The 24,456-nt window shown below is 37.2% G+C and overlaps 1 protein-coding gene across 1 annotated transcript; it reads left to right on the top strand.

Moving 5' to 3' along the window:
• The first annotated feature begins 954 nt into the window (after window positions 1-954).
• LOC111323725 (BTB/POZ domain-containing protein 16) lies at window positions 955-22,893 on the top strand. The gene is made up of 22 exons (XM_022927155.2): window positions 955-1,113; window positions 1,261-1,327; window positions 2,234-2,390; window positions 3,411-3,597; window positions 4,176-4,324; window positions 4,566-4,724; window positions 5,679-5,846; window positions 7,830-7,950; window positions 8,821-8,890; window positions 16,603-16,665; window positions 17,865-17,932; window positions 18,906-18,984; window positions 19,668-19,708; window positions 19,833-19,869; window positions 20,497-20,551; window positions 20,950-21,032; window positions 21,188-21,265; window positions 21,585-21,686; window positions 21,869-21,946; window positions 22,057-22,117; window positions 22,376-22,425; window positions 22,665-22,893. Exons 1-22 carry the CDS (start codon window positions 959-961, stop codon window positions 22,731-22,733), a joined length of 2,097 nt encoding a protein of 698 aa, XP_022782890.2. The 5' UTR covers window positions 955-958; the 3' UTR covers window positions 22,734-22,893.
• The last annotated feature ends 1,563 nt before the right edge of the window (window positions 22,894-24,456 follow it).

Genomic DNA, 24,456 nt, shown 5'->3' with positions numbered 1-24,456 from the left:
TTTTTTACTTGGGATCGGTAAAGGGGATATCATAAGGAGACGAGCATGTTCTTCATTTAGGCGGGGAACAGTAGGCGTTTTGGGCCTTCAAATCCGGCTCCCCACTGCTTGACGATGTTTGATGGGCTTTGCTTTAGTTTGATGAAGCATTCCGGGATATATATGGTAAATTCTGCAGCAGTTCATAGTTTATGACTAATTTAGCGTGCCAATCGACCGTGCATTTGGGACTCTATCTGGTCTTTAAGCTCACTCTTAGGTCCTTTTGGCTTTGTGGCATTTGGTCCGTCAGATGTTCTTTAATCCTCTGCATTTTCCGAATTTGCCAACTTGTTATCATATTACCGGTATATTGATAATGATTTTTTAAAATTCATATAATATTGACATGTACCCTGAATCGTGTTAAAATCGTCTGGCTACAAGTCTTATTTATCTCTAGAGATAGAGATGGACTGAAACTACCCATCCTTGTTCACTTCTTTACCACGAAGACGGATTTTCCTCCAAATGTTTTATTCATTGCTAAAGCTGTTTTGTTTTTCTTAATCTTTTTCCTCATGCGATGTGAGTTTGTGCCTCGTTGGAAAAAACCCTTAAGCCAACCAGAAGACAAAATAACCAGCACGAGACTTGATGAGTAACTGAATAATTGACTGCTGCATGCTGAATCGACCTGAACTACACGTATTAAGATGACCCAACGAAAGAAACAAAGACTAAGCAATCTTTGTCTAAGTTTCTTCTGGCACTACTGTCGACAAGATCTAACTTCCACATTTGTTTGTCTCTCTTTTCCTTCTTTTCGTGCCTCATTCATTAAAAACAAAACAAAACAAAACAAAACAAAACAAAACAAAAACAAAAACACTCGTTTTGCCGATTTCTTGGCAGGTTGAAACTATCGTTGTCCTCGTTCCCATGAAGTCTAGGAAGCCTCGTCTTGATTATTATTGTCATGGAAACATCTTGTGACACAAAGATGGCGGACATCCAAGTGGAAAGTTATGGTCCTGTTGGAAATAATGTCTTTTCTGGAACGCCATCTCCTTTACCTCGGCCATATTTACCGTCCTTACCACCTGAAAAAACCATCAAGCCTTCTTACTCAAGGTCAAGGTCCACGATTTGTATACTAGTTCTTTCAAATTCATTAACAGCGGTAAAGGATTCCGAGTCGCGCATTGCCTCGAAGCATTTAATTTAGATATGTTTTGCGGTTGTGAACTTATTTGATCTCTCTTTCATGATTCTTTCTAGATTTCTCATCGAAGCACCATTTTCGGCCTTAGCTGGTGTGGTTGCAGATGCAAGAGATCCTCCGAAGGTTAGCTTACCAGAGGGTACTCCAAACAACCGATAATTAATATGGGTGCCAGTTTAATTGATTAATTCACTTAAATGGCCAAACATTGGAATTGTTTTCATAGGATTTATCGTAATTTTCAGTAACGATCAAGAAAGCTGTATATGTTATATGATATGTTTGAGTTTTTATGGCTGCACAATTTTCTCTATATCTTCTCTTTTTTATTTCCTCTTCGATAGTTTAACATTGGTCGATCTTATGTACTTGCCCCAAACTATAATGCAGAATTGGATGTGAATTATTTGAAAATTTAAAGTTCTGTATAATTATGAGTCTTAGAGATTGAATGGATAGATGACAAAAAAATTAACTCTTACCTTTATTAAAGTTAACTCTTACCTTTATTACAAAATAACTGAAGAATCTTGAATGAAAATCAGTTTTGCCAGTATACAATGTGTAACTCTATATGCTGGTATCCCTTTGTAAAATCATTCAAGCGGTTCCACTGTTATGAGCTTTCATTGTACACTGGATGGCATTTCAACACACATATACATACATACATACATACATGTTATGGCATTTCAACACATATTACATGTGTACTGGCAAAACTGTATTGTTGCTGTGCATTAAACAGTAATAGATCACAGATGATGTTAAATTGTGGTAACAACAAAAAAAGTTTCAGCCACAACAACATGATCATGATGAAAAGCAAAATTTGTTATTGGCGACCTGATCTCTGTGTCTCTCTTTTAATAGATCATAAGTAAGAAACAATAAAAAAGGTTCATACAGCTACACACTGTTAGATACAGTTCAGTAGGAATTTGTCAAGTATCAAGGGTGTGAAAATTAAGTGTGTATGCTGTTGTGGAAAAGGCATTTTAATTCCAGTTCCTTTTATCCTTATCTCAGCCCCCTATGCTACCACGCAGTAGAAACAGAATTCAAGTTGGATGCACCAACCGTTGGAGACTTCCAAATATACTTGGTAGTGATCTTTTGGGCTCATCACAAGCCCTTAAGTCTGTTACAAGTTCTTATAATGACACTATAAAGGCAGTCATGACTGGTAAGCTTAAAGTGAATTCATGCTTTTCATTGATTGATAGCACTTACATCCACCTCAAGAAACAACCCCTAGATACATGTCCCACAGTGTAGAAAATTCCATGCTTAAAATGCTTGATGCATGTTTATGCAGATTTATTCTGTGTGTTTACTCTACTGGTCAATAATGGAGTAAGCCTTGTTTTTTTGGGATCTTATTCAGATAGACAGTACACAATTTTTACGTGAAGGGTATTCAAATAATTCAGATCAATATTTGGGTAAAACAACATCAAGGATTTAATAGATTTTTGTACAATTAATAACTGTGCAGGTAAACAACTAGCCATTAATCAATTAAAAGTTTATCAACCTGTTTTTGAAGGAGTCAAATATTGTTATATTTTCACATTGTTCTCTTTCTTCAATCAGTAGACATGTATTGTCCATGAGGCCTCTTTCAAGAGAGTATTAAGAAATTAAATATAGTATTTCTTCACCATGAGAATTCTTGCCATGTGATTGGCTACTTAGATAAGGAGAGAAATTTATGAAAGATTGGTCACATTTTGTAACTGAATACTCCACTAAAGTTCCACAGGCTTGAGCTGAAAATTAATTTTCAAATAAAATTAGGATGAATTTTTACAATTATTAGTTCTTACATTATAATACACACTGTACATGGCCAACTGAGTTGAAAGGGGATATATGTGTTGGGGATGTTGATAGCAAAGATTCATGTTTGTGAACTCGATAGTTTGAAACTTTAGAAGAAATATCAACAGATACATATAACTTTCAACCTTTTCATACATTTGAGTATTTCCTATCTCATTGGTGTTTTGGGAACATTTAAAAACCCCATTAAAGTGAGTAGATCAAGCGTTTACATTGTTGTCAAGATTTGATATTGCCTGAAATTTTAATACTTAAAATGGTTATTGGTAATACATGTGGTTGTAGCTCAATTAATATTCTCCTAGCATAATCACTTTATACTTACTGGTATTTCCTGTTTTGATTTTAATAACTGCATAAGCTGACTGTCCAATGGCAACATGCAACCATGCAGAGTTAGGTGGAGAAAGATTGTACAGGAGTGCAATACATTCCCTGATTTCTCCCAGATTTCTTAAGTCACAGCCAACACCTGGTCTAAACAGTACAAAGGAGTTTGATCGTCGCCTTATTCGTTCACAACCAACCTCTTATGCTGGATCTACAAGGTTTGTGCATTTTGCATGTGTGCAAAGTCTGTCCTTATCTTTCTTTTAAATTTGGTTCTAACTGTTTGTGTGGTTATTCAACTGTGCAGTACAACTTGCAAAGATCTTGCAGATACCTTGACAAGGATCCTTATTAGATCCTCCCTTTTGCAGGTTTCCCAAATTTTACAAATTCAGTGGGCTTTTAACTAATAGCCTTTAACTGTTAAATTACCTCAAACTAAGGTTTGAATAACTTTCAAGATTAATAACAATTGACAACTCACCAAAACAAGGGGTGAGGATCTTGTCCAATTTTGGCCTACAAGACTTATAACTACATCAATTTGATAGGATGTGTGAGGAAAGAAATGAATATTCAAAGCTCCACATTAAGGCTTGGCCAAATTGATATGCTAGTACTGTCAGGTAGATAAAGTCAGGATTAAGAGTCAGGACAGTAGGAAGGTCTCAACATTTAAGTCATACTACAGCTGCACATGTACATGACTAACACAGGGACAATTATTTTGGTATTTGTTTCTGGTTTTATGATTATTTTAGGATTGATTTTTACTTTTTAAATTTTTTTTAACTAGAAACACAAATGGACATGGTGGACTTTCTTCATTTCATCTCCAGCAAATTGACTACCAAAGAAATGTAATTCCACCAGCAATGAGATCCCCAACTCCAATGGAACTGTTTTTGTGCAGGTCTCAAACTGCTGGGCTTCATAAAGTACCAGGTACTGAAATTAACAGTAACATAAAGCACAAGCAAGAACAATGTATTTTATTGAAAATTGTACATAAACTTTGTAGTGAAGCTACAAAATGGTACTCCTAATGAGGTCTTCCTTAAACGTTTGATCAACAAAGCTTTCTTAGTAAGGTATAGGGTAAGAGAGCAAGATGGTAAGAGAATGACTTTGGGTGCTGCAATGTAACCATTGATAATCTTGATAATTGCAACTGTTTACTTTGTAGATGTCATAGTTTATGCTTTGGAGACTACTTGGGAACTTCATAAACCTTATCTTCAAAAGTCTTCTTTACTGAGTTCATTGCTGAAAAAAGCTGAGATGACTGGCATGAGAAACATAGAGGAAAAGGCAGAGGATGAAGCATTAAATCCTGGAGAAACAGGTCTATATTTGTTCAGAAATATAATAAGTTAGTGTGCTGCACTCAGTGTTAATGCAAAAGATCTTTGAAGTGTTGATGCAATGACTGTGCCAAATATTTGGTTAGAAAGATAAATTAAAGGACCATTTACTGGCTCACAAAATTTGTTTTACGTTGTGGCATACATGTAGGAAGTTGACAAAGCTGCATAATTTTTCATTGTTTTATGGGGGAGGACAACAGTATTCTAGGCTACTTTGAACTTTTGGATTGTTTGGAGCAAGCAAAGGACAATGTGACTTGTTGATATATTTTTTGAAAATAGTTTGACCAAAAGGGCATTTTTACAAAAAATAAAATGAATTACAAACTTTTGCAACTGTCAATGAATTCTTGATATTTACAGCTCTTCAGTCACAATTTTTCAGGCTTGATTAGGAGAAGATGGCTTGATAGTGGCTGAGTAATTATTTTTGAGTTGATCAGGTTGCTGAACATGGTTTAGGGTAATGTCTGTCTTTTTCGGCTATCAGGATGGATTTATTATTTTTTAAAAAGATTACAAAAAAGTACTTTGATTTTTACTTTTTACTCTGAAAGTCTTGAAGACTAATTTTTGTTGCTTTATTTTGTGACTCCATTCCTGCCAACTTGGTCGGAAACTTTTTGCTTATATGATAAGTTTCTTGATTGATACAAATTGAATTAAAAGATGCTGAAACTACAAGGAGGGTCTTCCTAAGGAGGCCTATCTTGCTTTCCTAAGATTGGCTTTATCTTGCCAGCTTATGGAGCTGTTATAGCATAATGATATGAGAAAGAATTATACAGGTTGATACAAGAGTGAATTGTGTGAGCATGCAGGCTGCATATACATGTAAATGCAGTGACTATACTTAACCAGCCCTTATTACAATTTATGACTAAGGGTACTCCTGGTGATTTACAATTTGTTAATAATGTTCCTCTTTACAGTTGAAAGTAATCTAGATGCCTTGATAACAGCTGCAAGCTCAGCAAACATGGATCCTTCTGCTGTGACTTCAGACATGTCAGTTGGTAGAAGACGATCCAGCAGTGAGTGGTACAAAAGCCAGTTAACATTTAAACTGAGAGTCAGGGATCCACTCATCACAAAACAAAGTTGGTATAGATTATAATTGACTGAAAGTGCAGAGTTAGGTCATGGCATGTTTTTATTTTAATAGTAATCTGAGACATAGATATGGATGGAACATTCACTCCTTCCGTCCATCCTTCCTTTGATTCCTGTTAAAAGTTTTATAAATTTGCTGACCAAATATACAAAGCATTGGCCTTTGCATGTGCCAAAGTCAAAAAAGGTTTGTCCACAAAGTTATTTATTTTAGAGGTAATTATGTTTCTTAGTCACGATCGTTTCTACATGGCCAGTGTATGATTTTTAGCTTGAAGTTCTCCATTTTAATCCAATTCAATGCTGTTCAATAGAAGTAGCTCCCTGTCAATGATTTACCTGAAAGTAGCACCAGGATGCATACAACAAAGTCACGTGTAAGCTATGATTGTAAGGGGAAGACTTTAAGGTTCTCCCTCCTCGATTTGATTGTAAAGGGAAAGCTGTCATCATTTTTCCTTTGCAATCCTGTCCGACACTAGTGATAACTTAGTCAGGCCATTACACCACAGCTGCACCACTTACTCAATTTGCTAGAAAGTTTGATAATTGAACAACTTAAATGGTGACAATATGCAGGCAATGGACATCTTAGCCTGTGGACCATTAAGTCTTCCCATTCTTAATTTCAGTACCAGGGAGAACCCCATAATAATCTTTGTCTCATGAACACTTTTCATCATTGAATAAGATGTCAAAATACAACTTTGATAAACCTTTTTTAAAGTGTGCGAGGGCTTTTGATAAGAAAAGTATAAAAAAAGGCATAAAATTTTCCTGAAGTGGATTACTGCACAGAGCTATGGTCACTATATAAATACAAAAAGTTCATTCCCATCCTTTCATTTAAATCATTATCTGAGTTCAGTAGCTCACAATCACTTTAATCTCCATTTAGACCGTTTACTACCGGTTGGACCATTTTATCTTATAAGACCATTTTAAATGATTGACCATTTTGACCAGTTGAACCATTTTTCTCTATTCAGATCATTTTCTCTAGTTAGAACATTTTACCTTGAAAATTCAGTTTAACTGATTGGAGCATTTTAGCCAGTTGGATTATTTTACTAATTAGTCCATTTCTAGGTTAAAACATTTTCTCTAGTTAGAGCATTTAGTACCAGTTGAACCATTTTATTTTGTTAAAGACCATTTTAAGAGATAAAAAAAAAATAATTCAAATACTGGAAAATTATAGACGAATGATCAACGTTTTGGCCATATCACACAGCCTTCATCAGGAAACTGCCGAGTCAGCCTAGATCATGCGAGTGTCATGTGATAGCTGACTCGATCGTTCATCTATAATTTTCTAGTATTTGAATTATTTTCTTTTTATCATATTCTCAGCTGGATGACTGATACAATTCATAACCATTTTAAGAGGTTGAACCATTTTTATATCATAAGATTTTTGAATGACTGGACCTTTTTAATCTGTTGGACTATTTTTGTAGTCAGACCATTTTAACCGGTTGGGTCCTTTTAATAAGTTGGACCATTTCTCTAGTTAGGCCATTTTAACTGGTCAGGCCATTTCACCAGTTAAATGATTTTATATACTGCTTTTATAATTATACTACTTGTATTTTAGGCTTTTTTCCCAAATATTTATGTCAGCCAGTTTGGTTTGGATGTCAAAGGATCTTCTTTCTGTCATTGTATTTAAAAGATGTTGCAGCTCCTTGAAGCTGTTTAGTATGATAAGGGATACAAAAATTTGGGGGCTCCTGATGCACCTGTCTGCACTCAGAAGGTGGTTACTTACCTTCTGTTTAATCAAGGGTCAAATGTTATGCTAATTTCCTTATTATGTATAATTTAAATCTAGGTAAATTACAGTCACCATGTCTCTCCTGGTCCTTTGTAGCCACTTTAAATTTCAGCAGCACTTAACTTGCCTCTGTCAACTACCTGATGCTTGAAACACATGTAATTTTAGTGTCTTATTTTGTTTCAATCTGCAGCTTTTGCCCTTGCTCTCTCTGCACTCTATGAGAGTGAGATTGAAATGAATGTAAGTGAGGCAGATGTTGTTGGTGTCTTGGCTGCTGCCACTTTCTTGGGATTCACTGCTTTGGAAAAATTGTAAGAACCATCCCAGTATGACTTCTCATGGTAAAACTAAACTTTGTATTGCTCATTGTAGTTTAGAGTATGAAATGAAAAATGTTGGGAAGAAGCTATTGTTAGTACATGAAAGAGCTTGTTTTGTTTCATAATTGCAATTTGTTTTGTGGATATTTGAGAACTATGTGGATTTCTCCTGTCTGTAAAATACTTTATCCTTTACTCAGTGAAGTACTTTTTATCCATCTATAATAAGGATAAAATTATTATTTGTCATTGCAAAAGCTATTATAAAATTCCATTTGATTGAAGGCTCAGATCTCCCCTTCATGAAGACTCAGGGTTTTGGTTGTTAATCAATAAAGCCTTTTAAAAAGTTTCAAACTGCAGGCAATTTGAGATAGCAGAAGCTAAACAAACTCAACTCTGAAGGCGAGTGTACACAAAAGTGTCTGTGTCAACTTCAATGTCAAGTTTAAGTTCTCTTAACATAACTAACTGATGTATCTATATGTGCCCCCAAGTTATGGAAATGTCTTCCTAGCTATATTAGGTCTAGTCCCTTTGTCAATACTTTTAAGTAATCTCTGAAAACTTATCTCATTAAATGTTTTTATCTCTTAGGTATTGTAGGTTTTATTATTCTATTGTCTATTTCTTATGTGAAGCACTTTAGAACTTTTGTTTAAAGTGCTATATAAATGATATTAATATATTATTATTATTATAATTGTATCAGATCTCATGAGTGAATGCAATAAAGCATACCATTGCGTTGGGAAATAGAAAATTGCAGTTCCAAACACACCAATGAAAACCTAAGAAAATTCAACGCCCAACAAAGAAGTTGCCGGTATGCTAGCTTAAATTAGACATTATGTTTTTCAGGTGTGCTGATGTCATGTTAAGATCCATTGCTGCTTGGTCTGTCTGTGCATTTCATGCTGCAGCTTTCAAGGTTTGTGTAGAGAGTATTGAGTATACACCTCTTACTAACCTGAAGGCATTATGGATCGTATTAAGTTTAAGAGAATATATAGAGTACCGTATTTTATCGGCTATAAGCCGAGCCTGGCTTAATACGATCGTCTTCAAACATAAACAAAAAACATTCAGCTGTAAGCCGAGACCCAGTTCTTAAAACGTATAAGAGCTCATGAAAAATTTTAATCACATTTAGCTTTTAAAATCTGTTAAAATGAAATGAAAGAACGGGTTAATTATCCAACGGCACGGGCAATTCGCTTGAAAAGCAAGGTGTCATGAATATTTAACGAAAGCTAGGCTTACCTCTCGGGAAACAACTGTTACCTACTCATACAATGGCTAAGAATAACAACAAATCACAGTTATAATAGTAAGCTGATGTGATCCGATCAAATGAATAAAATTGAATTCACGGCTTGATCATATTGTAGTATAATTTCGGCCGAGGGTCGGTTAGCGTCGAGCTCTTTCGATGCTTAGGCAAACGTTGGGTTTAACGCGAGCTCGCACACGGGGTGCAGGACACTCGACTGCTTTACAATCAACTGAATCTCCTTTATTGCTTGAATCAAGGTTCTTATATACATAATGGTAGCTAAATCATACGTGATACAAAACACAGAAGATAATACGAGTTTCCCTTGGAATAAACAACTTGATTACCACGTATCCGCAATTTCACAGATATGGGAGGACACTTTCCTGGATCCTGCGGAACTAGTGTTCCTACGTGTTTTTAGACGGAAAACACGTACAAGTTTCCATACTCTATGCGACACGTAGTAGGAATATTTTCACGAATACTCTAACAAAGGGTTACACATAAATCATATTTCTGGTTGTAATTATGTAATCAAAGCTTACTTTAGAATTGTTTGTCACGCTTTGTCACGCTATGCATGCTTAACTTTACAACAATATGAACATTCCGAGTTCAGAGACCTGTCTTTAACAATCCTGTGTCGATAGTCGTTCATTGTCAATGCGTTATCATGCCAAAAACCCATCGTACATCATACAATCTAGCGTTCAAACTTAAAATAGTCGCCGAAGCAGAAGCCGTCGAGAACAACTCTGAGATCGCGAGGGAATACGGCATCAGTGAGTCAATGGTTCATCGCTGGAGAAAAGACCAAGAAAACTTCTTCAACGGCGAAATAAAACTGTCCGCAAAACGTAAAACGATGGGCTGTTTTACACCAAAGTATCCCGAGATGGATCAAAGACTGCTGGAATGGTTTCCGAGCAGAGAAGTCAAGGTGAGAATCATGTGACAAGTTTGTTTACCGTACGGAAGCCGAAAAGGGACAATCCAAAAATATTTTTCAAATCCCGAAAAATATTTCAAATCGCAATATTTATTTTAAACTGACTGTCGAAAAGTTTGACAAATCCAAAGATATTTTGCAAATCCAAAAAAATATTTAGAAAACCAATAAAATTTTTTTCAAAATCTGAAAATATTTTGCGAATCCAAAAAAATATTTTGAAATCCCAAAAAATTTTTTTCAAAATCCGAAAATATTTTGCGAATCCAAAAAAATATTTTGAAATCCAAAAAAATTTTTTCAAAATCCGAAAACATTTTGCGAATCCAAAAAAATATTTTGAAATCCAAAAAATTTTTTTCAAAATCCGAAAACATTTTGCAAATCCAAAAAAATATTTTGAAATCCAAAAATATTTTGTGTTAAATGGGAACACTAAGAACTGTAGTACGATCGAATCAGCGCGCGTGGCGCAAGCTGAAAGCAATCAAGACAACTTAACGTTCGAGACAGTGAAAAAAATAGCTGTACGTCTACAAAGGCGAACGATTCAAGAAAGACGCAATCCCTGATGTGCGTACTCATTTTAAACAAACTGAGACATTTCTGTATACACACTATAGTTCCTGTCACCCACAAGGAATTAGAAGAGACTTCACGAGACACTGGTATTTAATAGAAACACAACCACTACTCAACGAAATATACAAAAATCCGTTTCTCGTATCTTACAATAGAGGACGGTCGCCCAAAGACATACTCAATGGGGCCAAACTTTGAATAGGCTAATCTAAACGCGCTGGGGAGTCGTGTAGGCCTGTCAACCCCATTTTACAACAATTTCTCGTCTAACTATTTCCCGAACAGTGTGTTCTGAATGAAGGTGGTTTCTTTGTAACCCATAAGAAGTCTTATAAGAAGATAAGTAGTCTTTATTCCATCATGAGATAAAACTACATATCTTATGTTACAATGAATTGGAAAAACTACAGAAATCTACATACATATTATGAATTAAAAAGTATGTCATTACAATAAATGGAGCTTAAATATCAACCTATTTACAAAGGTGTTCATAAAGCGCTGTGTATTAATTTTCGGGCGCGGGCAGCCTTTTTTCCTAAGATTGTGTATATGTGTCTTTTGGACAGGAATGATGTCTTTCAGGGGGTGGCAATCCGTTGATTTTAGTTTCTTCAAAATGTTTCGGTCTTGTTTGTTTAAAAGGTTCTTGATAAAAACTGGAAATGAGATAAAACCGCGTTTATGACATCGGTCTAAAAAACTTTGTACAACCGTAAGATCGGACTCAGATGCCCCATAGACTGAAAGTGCATAGCTAAAATTAGCCAAAAGGATGGATATAAAAAGATGATCAATCTCTGCCTGAGAGTAATGTTCCTTTCTCAATGTTCGTAGGACATGTAAATACTTGTTTGCTTTGACAAGCTTAGTTCTTACATGCTCATCAAATTTTCCGTCACTCTGTAAAGTTACTCCTAGTAAAACGAAGCTATTACATTGGGGAATATTATTAATTGGAGAGTAGAGTACATTATGATTTTTTTTCTAACAACCAGCTCTTTACATTTGCAAGGGTTGCAGACCATTCTATTGTCTTTACACCATGTTAAGAACTGTCCTACTAAGTCGGCAGACGGGTCACTATTCCTAGTGATAGGCGAAAGAATAGTGGAATCTGTGAAGGTGTAGTCTGATCGTCCGGGTGAGTGTAGTCCTGAGGAGGACTGTTGTCGGTGGCAGTGACTGACGTTTCGACAACCTGTGCGGAAGTCATCATCAGAGTCAAGTGAATGATTGTTGTCAGTAGAATGTTCTTATTCCAGTTCGTGTGAAATGATCGGTTGGTTTTGCCGTGATGGTATTGGCTGTAAGACTCAAGTGACGTAAGTCGGTCGTGATTGGTCTGTTTTGGTCTGTCGGTAAAGTTGGGTTGTTCTTTTTCGGTCGTTTGTGATGTTTATGTCGTGAATGACCAATCACGACCGACTTACGTCACTTGAGTCTTACAGCCAATAACATCACGGCAAAACCAACCGATCATTTCACACGAACTGGAATAAGAACATTCTACTGACAACAATCATTCACTTGACTCTGATGATGACTTCCGCACAGGTTGTCGAAACGTCAGTCACTGCCACCGACAACAGTCCTTCTCAGGACTACACTCACCCGGACGATCAGACTACACCTTCACATGTTACCCCCGGGTTCAAACCATTTACTGCAATAGTGGAATCATCGGCATACTTAAAAAGCACAGGGCAACTATTAAAAAAAATCTCCAAATCGTTCAAAAATATATTAAAAAGATACGGTCCGCTTACACTACCTTGTGTGGTTCCTCTATTGACAGATTTCCAATGTCCTAAAAAATTATAACTAACAACACGTTGTTGTCTTGCATAGAGGAAACTATGATACCAATTGATAATGTACGGATTTAGAGGTAGCTGTTTCAGTTTGGCAGACAAAATAGCGTGGTTCACAAAATCGAAAGCCTTACTGAAGTCCATGGTAAAAATTCGCACTGCGCTAGTCACTACTATCTAAATACTTGTATGTCTGGTGCTGGATAGCGAGCAAGGTATTCGTGCAACTACCCGCCTGTCTATATGCAAATTGGGTGTGGCTCAGGTTGCTCTCAATGACTGACTGTGCTTGTGTACGATACACGACCTTCTCGAACAACCGGGCAATAACGGGAGTAACATTAATACCACGGTAGTCTGAGTCCTCTATAGGCATGTTCACTTTGGGGAGAGGATTAACATTTGCCCTTTTCCAGGAGTCTGGCCATGTATGATTAGACAGCGACAGATTCCAAACGTGAGTGACGATTGGTGTGAGTAGCATTCATAGTGACGTAGCCTTCTCTTCAAAGTCCTCACGTTCATTGAAATCCCATGGTATTCAGCCAGAAAGTGAACAATGGTCTCGTAACGAAATCCCTTATTAAAGTAATATTCTATTGCCAATCTTTCGTCTCCCGAGCTGGACAACACACTTTCCTCTTCACGCCATTTTAGTGTTCCACAACAACGGCAGAATGTTTCATTGTTCCCACATTCTCTTCCACATTTATGACAGAACATGTTCTATCTTCGTTCCTTCGCCATTTTGTATGCGGGATGATGCGGGATATGGCGAGAAAACGCTGGGTGACTGCTGGCGCAAATAGCACGTGAGAAACTATTTTTTTGGATTTGCAAAATATTTACGGATTTTGAAAAAATTTTTTTGGATTTCAAAATATTTTTTTGGATTCGCAAAATAGTTTCGGATTTTGAAAAAATTTTTTTGGATTTCTAAATATTTTTTTGGATTTGCAAAATATCTTTGGATTTGTCAAACTTTTCGACAGTGAGTTTAAAATAAATATTGCGATTTAAAATATTTTTCGGGATTTGAAAAGTATTTTGGATTGTCCCTTTTCGGCTTCCTTAGTTTACACATCCTTGGGAACAGAACATTCTCATTGGTCAGTTTTTGATAGTTGTCAAAACATTAGTATCATTGCTTATCTGTTCTATCTTTCCTTCATTTTAGGAATTTCTGTCGGTGGACTGATGTTGCGTTTGAAGGCGAAAGAATTCTGCGATGATCCCGCATTCAAAGCTTCTGTAGGCTGGTACATAAACTGGAAGCGGCGCCATTCCATCACTCTCCCTCGCCCAGCGTCTGCCAAACGATCTCGAAGAGCAAACATTAAAATTCCACCGGTTCGTGATCGCAGCTCGTCAGCGCCGTGGTACCCTGCTGGCAGAGGCGTTTATTTGTTAACTTCCCCTACGGTCCACGTAAAATAAAGTCCTCTGCGCTCGGCCTGTTAAATCTTCTTCGAGCATGCGCGGCCCTGTTGCTTAGAAACAAATTAGTTCTCGGCCAACTATATAGCTAACTAGGATGCGTGCGCATAAAAACGTGTTTAAAACAGGTTCTGACCGGTTTTGCAAATCAGATTATCCACAAACTTGGATAATTCCCAGGCGCATGCCCGAAGAAGATTTAACAGACCGAGCGCAGAGGACTTTATTTTTACGTGGACCGTAGGGGAAGTTAACAAATAAACGCCTCTGCCAGGAGGGTACCACGGCGCTGACGAGCTGCGATCACGAACCGGTGGAATTTTAATGTTTGCTCTTCGAGATCGTTTGGCAGATGCTGGGCGAGGGTGGTCTTCGTTCGGAGAGTGATGGAATGGCGCCGCTTCCAGTTTATGTTCTCCAGCCCTTAGACAAGTGTCTAAATAACACCTCCAAGGAGAATATGAGAAGAAAGTACTTGTCGTGGATGGTAACTGGCCCCTTCGAATTTACTCCTGCTGGGAAAAAGAAAGCGCCGTCAAGAAACCTCGTTCAACGTTGGATAAAGCAGTCTTGCAGGAAATCCCGGAGGAGATGGTGAGAAAATCATTTCTTACTTGCGGCATCTCCAGTGCGCTTGACGGCACCGAGGATGACGCCATCTATGAAGAGGAGCAAGACAATGACGCCGAAGAAGATGAGATGGATGAAGAATTTGATACGGAAAGCGAAGATGAACCATAAGCTGACATCCTCGAACGTGCAGTTCACGACAGAAAACAAACGGCTCCTTCAGGAGCCACCACATATTAAAAGTTAATGACCAATAACTCTTGCTTTTTTGTCCATGTGTTTTGCTCGGCTTGTATGCAAATATATGAGTATTTATCTTAGTTTTATTAAGTCCATAAAATTTGTTCAGGTTAAACTCTCTGCTATAAGCCGAAACCCCCTCTACAAGTCAGATTTTAATTTAAGTTAGACTAAACATGTGTAAAAATCGCTCGGCTTATAGCCGATAAAATATGGTAAATAGAGAGGAAATAGAGTAAATAGTGATAGTAGTACTGCTGCTCATGTAGTTAATAACTTTACAGAATGGTCTATCGATAATTCCATGAAGTGTAATTTCTCTAAATGTAAAGAAATGGTTTTCCGAAAGAAGGGCTACAAAAATGTATTAGACACAGTACAGAATATCCCCCAACATTCACATATATGTATTTTGGAGGTTATATTTCAAGAAAATTGTAGGTTCTCTATTCACATCAAGAATACGTTGGCCGCAGCTAATAAATGCCTATATATTCTTAGAACTCTTAGGAGGGAGGGTTATTGTCAGGCAGAGTTGGATAAATTATTCAGCGCTCTGGTTCTACCTAAACTTATGTACGGAATATCAGTATACGATTCATCTCCACCAGAACTTACTACCATACAATGCTTCCTGGATCGTTGTTACAAACGTAGATACACGTCTTCTCCAGTTTCTATTATCAATTGCTTAGATAAGTCTGATATAGGTATCTTCAAAAAATTAAGCGCGTGGGAACATCATCCATTGCACCACTCCCTTCCCAGGATTAACTCCGCTACCCGTAGGCTTAGGCAAGGTAAGCCAATATATCCACTTTGCAATACTGAGCGTTTTAAAAATTCTTTTATTACTAGACTTAGTTTTAAGCATAACTTAGCTGTAAGTACTTAATACATATTTTAGCCCATTACACTTTATATGTAACACTTGATATGTATTTTATCAGTGAAATAAAGACTATTTATTTATTTATTTATTTATTTATACAGAATAGGCCCTAGACCCTGTCCCTCAGAGCTTGTCCCCTATTCTGTGTGCAACAACCCCAAGGCCACATAATACTATGAGGGAGTTTGTGAAGTCCTGAACAAAACGTTTTCAAAGTGATAAAAGGAAGAATGGCATTTTTATTCTCCATGCCCACAACTTAAAGTGCTTATATATGGCTGTCAAATGTTCTGTCCAAAGAAACCTTGAATGATTGTATGATTTCATTAAGTAACCACTTGGACATCTGTCTTATGTTCACATTTGACATACTTCATGGAACAACATGAGTAATGGAGTGCTGACAATCAAAATTTATCTTCTTGTGCCATGTCATGCATGTAACTGAGTCGTTCAGCCTGTTCATGCTTCTTCCAGTAGAAATCTCAATGTGTGTTTGAAGGTCTGAGTTAGTTTGTATTATAATTTTGAATATGCTGAGTTTATAACTACTTACTATACACAGTATTCACCAAAGCTGTGCAAGAGTTCCCCAAAAGAACGTGAAAAGAAAAGAAAACAATTAATCTCTTTATGCTTCTCCTTCTCGAATATTTTGAAGCCCAAGCCGGAAATTAATCAGGCTGTAAGGGGTTATCCGACCATTTACGGAATTTCTGAAGGATTCCCCCTAAATTAATGAATTTTCCACGGTGCAATACTTTTATATAAATCATTTATTCGTACAATTTTATGATTGTCTTGATCCATGAGTGAGGTGGACTAGTTATATATGATAACTTTAAACCTTGTTTCATTAGATAAATATTATTTCCGATAGAACAAGCAAACTTCTGTCATGGATGCGTGTGAGAGGTGGCTGGAGCTCAATTTAATTCCACAGGTTTGGATGGACTTTCTGTTTTCTCTATTTACAACAATGTGCAAATACATGTACAGTGTACGTTGAAAACCTTTGGTTCTTGTGGCGAGGTCCATATTTTTAAAGGACTTTTGAGGGCGGATAACGCTTTCCAACGGTTAAATCGCTATCCAGCGGATAAGAGATAGCAAAACGTACTGCGCTATCCACTGGATAGAGATTTATTTATTCGGTGGATAGCGTAATTCAACCTTCGAACAACTGGGGCCTGATGTGTAAGCCTACAAAATTTAAATTCCTTTTAATTCTTCGGAAGGCCATATGAAATGTACTGGAGATTAGAGGAGCTAAATTTGCGGACAAAACCAGTTCAGACCAATGACTTCTTTTCCTCTTAGCTTGAAGGCATGCTTTAGCAACCTGTGAATGCAATGTATGTTAAATTACTTTGCAGTAAGTAGTCTCATCCTTCCTTGTTCAATTTTGTTGCTTTGGAGTTTTCGCTTAGAGGAAGAAAATGCTAAAAGCAACCTTGAAAAGAGGGGGAGAGAAGAAGTGAGGGGCCCTTAAAAATAGCTGTTTCAACACTTTTGAGTGCGGCTTTTATTACTTATGACAGCGTGCAACTTGAGGCTACAGGGTATGTTGTATAAATGGTGGGTACAATAGGGCAATAGTGACGAGCATTGGGCTTTTACGCCTTGTGCAGGAAGTGTGCTGACATCTTGAGCATAAGAGAGTTAGTTTTCACAAGTCAAGAAATATCAATTGACATGTTTGGTTCCTTAAACTGCAAGGATTCCTCGAAAATGGGGAAGGTAGCCTAAAGTAGTCCTTGAATTTTTTGGTCCATAAAAGAGTATTAACCCGTTATACACGTGGCTGACTTTGTAATTATTGTACGGTAACCAAGTAGGCTAAAATGTTTGGATGTCTCAGAGCAGCTAGTCAAATTGTTACAAGGTCAAAGTAATCAGGAATCCTAGCTCTAAATTATGTATGTGAGTAATTCCTAGTGGGTCACAGCCGTCTAAAAATAAAACCCATGGTGAATTAAATAAATGAGTTATGGTCTTACTGATTTGAAAGAAGTTAAAGGATTGTTGATGCTATAACGAAACTTCGTTATACATGTCATTTTTTTGTATTCGTCAACAAGAAAAGAAATATTAATTTTTCGTTAGTCAAATTAAACCGGCTCTCTTTCTGATTTCTTGTAGCTCTCAGTTCAAATATTCTTGAGTCATTTGCCACAGGACCTTCTGGAGAAGTGCTTGAAATCTACTAAGTAAGTTGTCAAGGATGTAATTGTAGTTAAATATATCTTTTTTTCTACATCTTGCTCATTTCATTTAAAAGTTACTAAATGAGCCTGAAAGGAAAGGTACAGGACACAGACTGCATCTTCCTGACCAGGTATGAAGCATGGACATGGTTATGAAATTTGGAGCTTTTATAACCAGCATTCATATGCAATTGTTTAACGCATGTAACGTGAATCAGCGACGGTTTCTGGTGCAGTAATAAATTATTACTTTTTCGCGGAAGAACATTGGGAGTCGATATTTTGCGGAATTCCTGATCTTGCCAAATTGCTCTTGTTTGTGTTTTATCAGTACCCGTTCCTTAAAAAGCAGTCGGTAGCATGTGTAGTCGCTAATTTCACACTTTATTTCTTAGCTCACAATCGAGATCAATTTTATGATTCGAATGTATGAGCCTTTGGAATCCGCAACAACGCTAACTGAAAATTTCAACAACCAACATGTCCGACTCGAAAAACAAAACGTTCCACGTGTTTTCTCCTCGCTCGCTATGCCTTATGGGAGGCACAGGCCTCCCAACACTAAAAACAAGAAATTCCCCTTTTTTTTGTAAATGTTCAACAAAAAGGTAACAACAGCATGTGGTCAGTAGTGTGTGGTCCCCCGCCCACTGACGGAATAATTTGGGGAGGCTGAGGCAGCCATCTTCCATCTAGTGCCTTTAAAGTTGTTGAACTGACTTGAAGGTTTGGAGATTGTGCATCACACGTGAGACTAGAATTCTCACAAATTTTTTAATAAAAATTTCTTGCCCAGTTTTTACTTAAAGTTTTAACCAAGCACAAGTTGTCCAAAGGTGGGTTAGTGTGGTGCTAAGAATGACTTTATAAACGCCAAAAGTATTTGTTACTTTCAAGCTACTGGGTTGAATTTCTTCTTTGTTGTTTGTGCTTACTTGTTACATTTTTGTGCACTGTTTCCTTGCTTACACTACAGGCTTTTCACATGGAACGAGTATTCTTTATACAAGATGTTGGCTTACTGGATCTTTCTTCAGCAACACCCCAGCTTGCAGGTGAACTTATTGTGTGAATATTAGTATTGTTTTTTTCTGTGCAGGAGCAAATTATATGCTCAGATGTTTTTCTGGCTTTGGAGGGCTTTACTTGGTGTATTTGTAATCTTTTAGAAACTATTGCATTCCGCATTTAACGGGTTTCACTAAATCCTATTATCAGCATATTGTGGCTTGCAAAAGTGTGTAGTACTTTAACTTTGATGAATCAATAGTATTACCGTGCCATTTGTTTGCTGGTCTGTAACAAGGCAAAGTAAAAATGCTATGCAAATTATTACAAACAGTGTGGTATTGATTTTAATTTAGGTTTAGTAGTGTTTCAGTTCAAAATATATATGTATTGGAGTAATGTCCAGTTTTAAAAAGGCAGTGAGCCCTCTTCTGAGATACCAATACTTAAATGAATCTTATTTTTATTTCACTGTTGCTATATTTGCTGGTAGTGTAATCAGAAAATGATGGTGACATGTTCAGAACCTTCAAGCATTTTTTTGAAACGTTATTTGTTTCGCGATAATCAATCGCTGTCTTTACATGTTGTACCACAATGGAACCATTACAACGCAATTACGTCAGACCTTTTCCTCTCAGTGTAGTGAAAAACTTTTGTTGAACCGAGAAGATCTTTTTTCTCTCCGACTAGCTGTGTACCAATAACGTTTGCTTTTTTCGATCTACAGTTGATGCCTTCATGGGGAACTGTTGTTACGTGGTTTATGAGGTAAAAGAAATAACAGTCTTCGCATTATATTTAAAAATCATTTTTATCTCGTGTATATAAGTATCGTATTTTCAGTATTGATTTTTTTTGTCAGTCGTACTAATGAAAAAAATTCGTCTTTCAGTTTACCAAAAATCACTTCATTTCTTGAGAGGGAAGAGGTTCGTGTTACTCAAACTGAGGCTGCAAACTCAGGCTTTGTTTTCTAGCTTCTCATGAATGCTCTTCGTTATTTGTTTTAGCCTTGATGTATCATTTTCAAGTGCATGCGACTCATCTTCTTTAGGAGAATGTACCGTAATTTTGTGACAGAGTTAATAGAGGGAACTATTAACTCTGTCTGTGATAAAGATTTATCGTTTTTATGTGGGAGCTTTTGAGCTTTTTCAAATTTGATGCTTTAGTCGGCAATCACGGTTGCAAATGACGCGTACACTGTCCAATTACTCACTATGACGTGTACACTGTCTAATGACGTGTATACTGTCTAATGACGTGTACACTGTCCAATGAGATGCACACTGTCCAATCACGTGTTCACTGTCCAAGCGGGACACGTACACTGTCCTATCAGTGCTCAAATCGGTTAGTGATAACCAATCACGTGCGAAAATTGTGTTATAGTTTTGTGTATGCTGGTGGCTGTTCACTGTGAATTTTAAGTCATTGATCCTGGAAACAACAACAGTACCTCGCGTGCCTTTTTTCAACGTAGTGGTGTAGCCCAATTCTCTCAAAGTATGCGATGTGTAACAAGCTGACAGAGTTTAAATGATACTTTTGTACAGGGTCATGGCTATATGAATTTATTCAGGGCTGTTAGACTGGCTGGTATCACAGAAAGTAAGTTGAAGTAGTGTAATGTTATCTATGTGCAATAAGCTTTATGCAGGTAGTCATTTGTGGTGTGCGATCTCTTTGTCGTGCAAGAGTCTGTTTTGGGCTAACATGCAAGTCATTGTACAATCTGGCCTTCGTTACAGTCAAGAGGAAAGTCGTTTGTTTGCTAAATTTTCTTAACGTGGTTCGTTGGAACTGATTGACCAGATTAGCCCCTATGAGATCGGCTGGAAGAATTCGTTTGCGGTGATTGGTCAGCGTCGGCCCCTTCGGTCGTTCAGTTTGGTTTGCCGTTATGTCGTAACTTATTTATATTTGCGCCGGCAGCTTCCTCCAACTCTGCTCTTTGATAACACTTCCTTAGAGGTTGAAGCGATTGATGATTGTGTGTTTTGTTTTAGGTTCACAGCTTGATGAGCTGCAAAAGATGAACCTCATTCCTCAGAACTGGTTACTACGTATCTACAGCCAACATTATCACGCGGTTAAACATTCTTATCGAATTCTGAAAAGTTTTGAGTTGTGTTTATTCAGTGTTGTTATTTGGAAATCTTGGTGGGAAAATCTTTAACCAGCCTTAATGTCTGATGTCTTGGTATTAACACGCTTGCTCTCTCTCTCTCTCTTTCTCTCCTATAGTTACAAGGAGGGGGTGATATGTCTTTGATGACGAGATTTGAACACGGAGCATTACGTAAAGGTTTCATATTGGAGGAGGTGAGTGTAAAAGTGCTGTCTCTATTCATTCAAGTTGTGGGGCTTCGGTAGGAGCGTTTATTGCAGTTTGTGTCACTTCTTTGTGTTTAAGTTATTCATTTGACTACAACTGAGCAAGTTCTGTCTAGGATGATGCCGCTACTAATAATTTGATCAGACCAGATTTGGTTACAAGAAAATTTTGACTGAAACATGTTTGTTTACAGTGTGTATTTGTCGTTGGCTTTACACTCATACGAGGACATACAGGCTGGCTAAACTGGTTTAAAATTGTTGAACTTTACATCAGCTCATTACCTTTTGTTTTTGGTGCCTTCAGCATTTGAAGTACCACTCGGAAATAATGTCACTTCATGGATTTCATTTCGAAATTAAAGCAGTCAAGGATGAAACCAATTCCAAATATTCCTTCTTTCTCCAGGTTTGTGTATCTGTTTTTCGTGGTTTTTGTTATGCTTTGCACGTTCAATTTTGCGCCTTGCTCACTGGCTTTCGATGTCATGAGATCCTTCTCTTTAAAAAGTCATTTAAAGCCCTATGAAGTGATAAGCTTCCGGGAGCCTTTCGTAGCGTCTACAGTAATTATTACGGTTTATGTTATAGAGATTAAAACCAAATGATCCAGTGCTATCATTCAGAGCCTGTGAGCGCCATACGTTCTCTATGCGTCATGATAGAGAGGTAAGAACGTAGTCCGCCTTTTACAAGTAGATAACAAATATTGTTTCTTTGGTGTAAAGAATTCTGAATAGCAATTTTTATTCATTTATTTGCTTTTCTCCTGTACAAAGGTACGGTATTGCATTCGTGTTCAGTGGCTAGACAGCGGAGTAAACAAAGTTTTTTCAACGGGTAAGTCGTCAGATAAAAGTTGTATAACTGCTGCTGAGAGCTTGCGGAAATGATCGTTTTCAGCTCGCCTGTCACGTAAAAAGTTACCTATCTCAATTCGTTTTCAAGTATTTATTTTAAGAAAGTGGCTTACATACAAATCAAAAATGGAAATCGTACCGCTCATAAATTTCGCGTTCGTATCTTTCTAAATCAGGGTTCGTATCTATAGTTATGCCTGTGGCCATAAAGGAGTCTATCTGCTTACTTTTTTTTCAGGAATTCTCTGTCAGAGTTTTGGCTTCTCAGGAAAAGCAAAGCAATCAGAGGTAAGCCATGATGAGTTTCGCGCAACTCCATTTAGCGGTCATTTTAATACGTTGCTGTAAATTTAATTGTTTTTCTTTGTTGTGGAAGAAATCCAAGAGAGTGCAAACACAGACTCAGTATTTCACTTCCCTTCCCCTCTTATCCAGCAATGACTCGAAATCCTTACTGCAATCAGCTATATAAAAAAGGCGCTTTGAAGAAAATCGCAGTTAATTATTTATGTATTGTGCCCACGCAGGTTGTAACAGTTGAAGATGTGCGTATGCCGCTCTTCGTAACCGTGTCGTTAATGTTCCCACCGTCTTAACCTCTGATATGTAGATAGAATCTTGCGCCTCAGTGAACACTGTTTTTTTTTTACTGTGTATTATTTCATACTTGTACATAGTGCTTTTGAAACTCAGTTTTTTTTTCAAAATAATAAGCTGTATCCTTTGCGAATAAAGGTATGCGAAAGTTGTTGGGAAGGTGATAATGCATTGTTTTCTTGGGAACCCCTGGGAACCCCCGGAAGGAAGCTTATGCCTCTCAGCATTGTAGGCTCGTTCTGATTGGTAAACCAACGTAAAGCTGGCCGTAACTCAAACTTTTAGCTCTAGAGGGTATTTTGTAGAGGACTTAGTAGAAGATAAGCAAGAAAGAAGAGTTTTAAAAGTTCTCTACAGGGTTTGGCTGCTTTTCGAATTTTTCAAAGTACTTGTGATAAGACGAAGAAAATGGACTTTCTAGACTTCAAAGACAAATATAAAAGAATTTGCAAAATCTGAGCTTTAAGAACTAATAAAGCTTCTCAAAAATGTGCCAAATCACCTTTAGTATAGGTAATAGGCCCACATGCAATGCAATTTGGAAATAATTGGATCGGGTGAAAAAATTCTAATTATCCAAACGACAACCACTATCCAAACTATTAGTCACTTTTGCTTCAATCGCTCTGCTTTTCTTCGCTTCATGGTTTGCTTTGTTTTGTTGATGAAATGAATTAGTGCTTAAAGATACTAGGGGTGATTATCGGTAGTTTAAATTTTTTAAAACTGTCCAATTAAGGATCAATTTGGATAGTTTTAAAAAGTTAAGGAATAATAGCTATGCTCACAATTTCGGATAAACCGCCAGCTATAGCCGATCGTACAACTATAAGTCATATCTCAAGATACAACAGATTTCATCGACTTCATAGGAAAACAAAGCTTCCGAAAGAGTTGATACTCGTTTCGAAGACGTTACGAGTTTATTTATACACACATATACTCCCCCCCCTCCCCCATTCCAAAGCGCTTACTAGGGAAAGAACTTGGACTGATTTGCAGGAAGACTCAGCCCAATTAAGTGAACAAAATTACTTGCAAATGCACTCAATTGCCATGAGCTCTTTGTGGCACTAGCTTTTGCAAAATTCCCAGTGGCAAAAATCGAAATGCAAATCCTAGAAAAAGGCGCCAACAAACTGCCCGTGTGGAAACGCTACATCGATGACATAATCTCTTACTTGCCCATCAACAAAGATGCTGTCCACTAGTTCATCGACCCAGCAATCAAATTTACGGCTGAAATGCCTGTTTGAGAATGTACTTTGTTAGACACTACTATCTATATGGGTAAAAGATTCCGATAAGGAGTCAGTTTTAACATGCGAATCGACCTTCAAAATCAAAAGAGGCATTCCAGAACACGTTTTACACAACATGTCACCCACGGTAAAAAAAGGCTTCAAAAGAAAAATTTGAAGAGAACATTAGATAAATGAAAACTTTGCTGGCAGAGGGAGGCTACCTGAAAAACTTTATTTACAACCCACTTTCAGTAGTGAAACTTGAAGGAAGTAACGGGTCTTCCTTCAAGTGGGAAAAACAAACGATCGAATCTTGGGCCTTTTTAACACAATACCATCTAACAGTTCCAAACCTTAAAGAAATCCTTATGATAGAGCAAGTGGCATTTAATATAACAATAATCACTGCTCAACAATCATCGCTTAGAGAAATCCTCAAAGAACCGTCAGTTATATTATACAGATGCAGAAAGGAGTG

Source organism: Stylophora pistillata, chromosome 1, assembly GCF_964205215.1.
Source record: "Stylophora pistillata chromosome 1, jaStyPist1.2, whole genome shotgun sequence".
Lineage (NCBI taxonomy): Eukaryota > Metazoa > Cnidaria > Anthozoa > Scleractinia > Pocilloporidae > Stylophora > Stylophora pistillata.
This window is presented reverse-complemented; position numbering and strand designations above follow the sequence as displayed.

What these genes read in the sequence shown, in the direction of transcription:
- LOC111323725 (XM_022927155.2), top strand. Translation starts at nt 959, where the DNA reads ATGGAAACATCTTGTGACACAAAGATGGCGGACATCCAAGTGGAAAGT. An exon ending in TATAAAGGCAGTCATGACTG is followed by an intron (nt 2,391 to 3,410) that starts GTAAGCTTAAAG and finishes TAACTGCATAAG; the next exon opens with CTGACTGTCCAATGGCAACA. An exon ending in AAACAAAGTTTTTTCAACGG is followed by an intron (nt 22,118 to 22,375) that starts GTAAGTCGTCAG and finishes CTTTTTTTTCAG; the next exon opens with GAATTCTCTGTCAGAGTTTT.